This window comes from Monoraphidium neglectum (genome assembly GCF_000611645.1).
Source record: "Monoraphidium neglectum strain SAG 48.87 unplaced genomic scaffold scaffold00745, whole genome shotgun sequence".
NCBI lineage: Eukaryota > Viridiplantae > Chlorophyta > Chlorophyceae > Sphaeropleales > Selenastraceae > Monoraphidium > Monoraphidium neglectum.
Window position 1 is genome coordinate 15,071 of NW_014012883.1, and position 2,379 is coordinate 17,449.

General features: G+C 66.1%; 1 protein-coding gene across 1 annotated transcript in view; it reads right to left on the bottom strand.

Moving 5' to 3' along the window:
* Window positions 1-1,642: 1,642 nt before the first annotated feature.
* MNEG_5107 (hypothetical protein) overlaps window positions 1,643-2,379 on the bottom strand; it is a gene marked incomplete at both ends in the record, with an annotated part of 2,652 nt that continues 1,915 nt past the window's right edge. Inside the window, 3 exons of the mRNA XM_014046418.1 lie at window positions 1,643-1,716; window positions 1,968-2,031; window positions 2,225-2,356. Of these exons, the coding sequence (XP_013901872.1) occupies window positions 1,643-1,716; window positions 1,968-2,031; window positions 2,225-2,356 (270 nt within the window). The remainder of the gene's footprint in view (window positions 1,717-1,967; window positions 2,032-2,224; window positions 2,357-2,379) is intronic.

Consider the following 2,379-nt stretch of genomic DNA (forward strand, 5'->3'; position numbering starts at 1 on the left):
CCGCCGCGGCCCCCACGCCATCGCCCGCCAGAGCGGCGAGCGCGGCCGGCACCGCTGCCGCCGCGGCCGCCGCGAGAGCGGGGAGCGCCTGGCCGGCGGGGAGCGCCTGCGAGGCGACCTGCGACATGGAGTGTGTGTCCAGCACGCAGCGGGGTGCACAGGTGACAGCGCTGCACGGAATTCGAGAAAAGGGCACAACTTGACACTGCTTCACCACCGCCACAGGGTTGGGCACCAGGCAAGCATGCAGCTCTGTTGGTGGCTGCCAACCAACCGTATGCCTCCCCCTGCTGTAGTCACACGCGCCTCACTGGTGCGTGAGACACAGCAGCTCTGCTAAATCAGAAGGGGCATGCGAAAGCCTTGCACCTGCTGCACCGATCCAGCCAGCGCGTCGACCGCAGTTGTCACTAGCCGCGCCGCCGCCTCCGCCTGCTCTTGTGGCGCTAGGGCGGACTGCAGCAGACGCAGCGCTGCCGCGTCCACCACCAACGTCGACGCCGATGCATCAAACAGCGCCCAAGGTCTGCTGCCAGCGGATGCTGCCGCGCAGCCTGCCGCTTTCGCAGCGGCGGCGGCAGCGCCGCGCACGTCGGCGAATTCGAGGCGCAGGAGAAATGTGCGGCGGCCGTCCATGAGGGCGGTCTCGGCCGCGAGTAGGGCGCGGTTGGCCAGGGAGGTCGCCAGGCCGGCGCCCTGGGGCAGCTGGTCGGGCGGTGGGGTGGTGACCACCAGGGCGGGCTCGCCGTCCGCGCGGCGCCGGGGCCGCGCCGCGCCTGGAGCAGCTAGTATCAGGAGCTTTGAGTACTGGGCGCTGTGTTCACATATGGATTGCGCCAGGGCGTCACGCCACGAAGCGGGGGGTGCGGCGGGGTGCGCTGACAAGTCGGTCGCCTCCTGAATGATGGCGAGTCGGGTTGCCTGGGCCGCGCGACACAAAGGGCTTCCCAGCACAAGAAGCGATGAAACATATACGATTGCTCTCATTGCGTGTCTGGTCATGGGTTGCGATCGCGGGGGGATCGCGTCCAGATCAGCGGGAGGCCTGCGTGCCCACGTGCGATTGAAAGTAACGCAAACGTGACAGAAGAATCGACTACACAATTATTTGTAACTGGATCGCCTGGGGCAGGGCAGGCCGATCACATATGCCGCGAACCCGCCGATGACGCATTGACAATGGACGGTGGAGCCCTAGACTGATAGGCGGTGGGACATGCAAGGCCTGGAGCACACCCTGCATCACAAGTCTGGAGGCCAATACGATGGTCCCGATGGGATGCAGCATGCCGTTAATCACTTGTATCGGCCAGTGCTGCCCGTGCATGAAGGTTGCTGATCATCGGACTGTTCAACGTTGCACACTTTTCACCCCCCTCCCATGGGCGACGGATCGACAGCTTGTGACAGCTACAGCAGGAGCGTTTACACACATGAGAGGAAAAGCAAAACTTACAAGAGAGAAGCTCGGGCGGCAAGACGCTGCTGGGTGGGGTCCTGCTGGGCGCGGCTAGAGGGACGCGAGCGCACTGCGGACGCCACCAGCAGACACGAAGTCAGGCCAGGTGCGCCGCAGCGAGCTGGGCAGATGGAAGAGCCTCAAGGCCAAGATGGGTCCTGAGCTGGGATCAGCCCAATCGGCTCACTCCGCCCTGGCAGCGTCCTTGGGGGACTCGAAGCGAGTCGGCGTGTCCAGCACGCCCAGGCAGCACATCCCTGCGCGCACGGGCGAACCAGCAGCGCTCGCTGTGAGCTGGACACATCACTCCAGACACCACTGGGCGCCGTCCTGCACAGCTGGTGCCTGGCCGGCGGCACCCATACCGCGTGCAGCCTTCCAAGTATCCTGGGGCAAAACGGACGCCGGCAAGGCAAGCACAAAGCGGCGGGCAGCGCGGCAGGCATCGCCGGCGGAGGTGCGGTGGCCACGCCGCGCTTCATTTCCCGTCATCTCTGGCTCTGCGCACCTGACAATGAGGCGATGATGATGATGAAAAGGGCCAGCATGCCCTCCAGCCACTTGACCTGGGTCTGTGAGACAAAACGGCGCCATGTCAGTCAGCGCCACAAGCTCGGACAAGGAGGGCAAGCGGTGACGCCGCCTGGTTGCCTTGGGAGGCGCGTTCAAGACTACTGCAGGGTGCAAAGAGCGCCCCGCCAAGCATGCACTACACTGCAATATCAAGGCCTGCCCAGCCAGTGCTGCAGAGACATCGCCCCTCACCCTGCAGAGGGCGTCGCACGTGGCGTACGGCCCCACGCCCACGCCGGCTGCCATGAGCCGGCGCCGCTGCTCGGCGTGCGCCGCCTCGCCGCCCGGGCCGGCGGCGTCCGGCCGCACGGCGTACACCGTGACCTGCCGCTTGCCCAGAGCGGCGG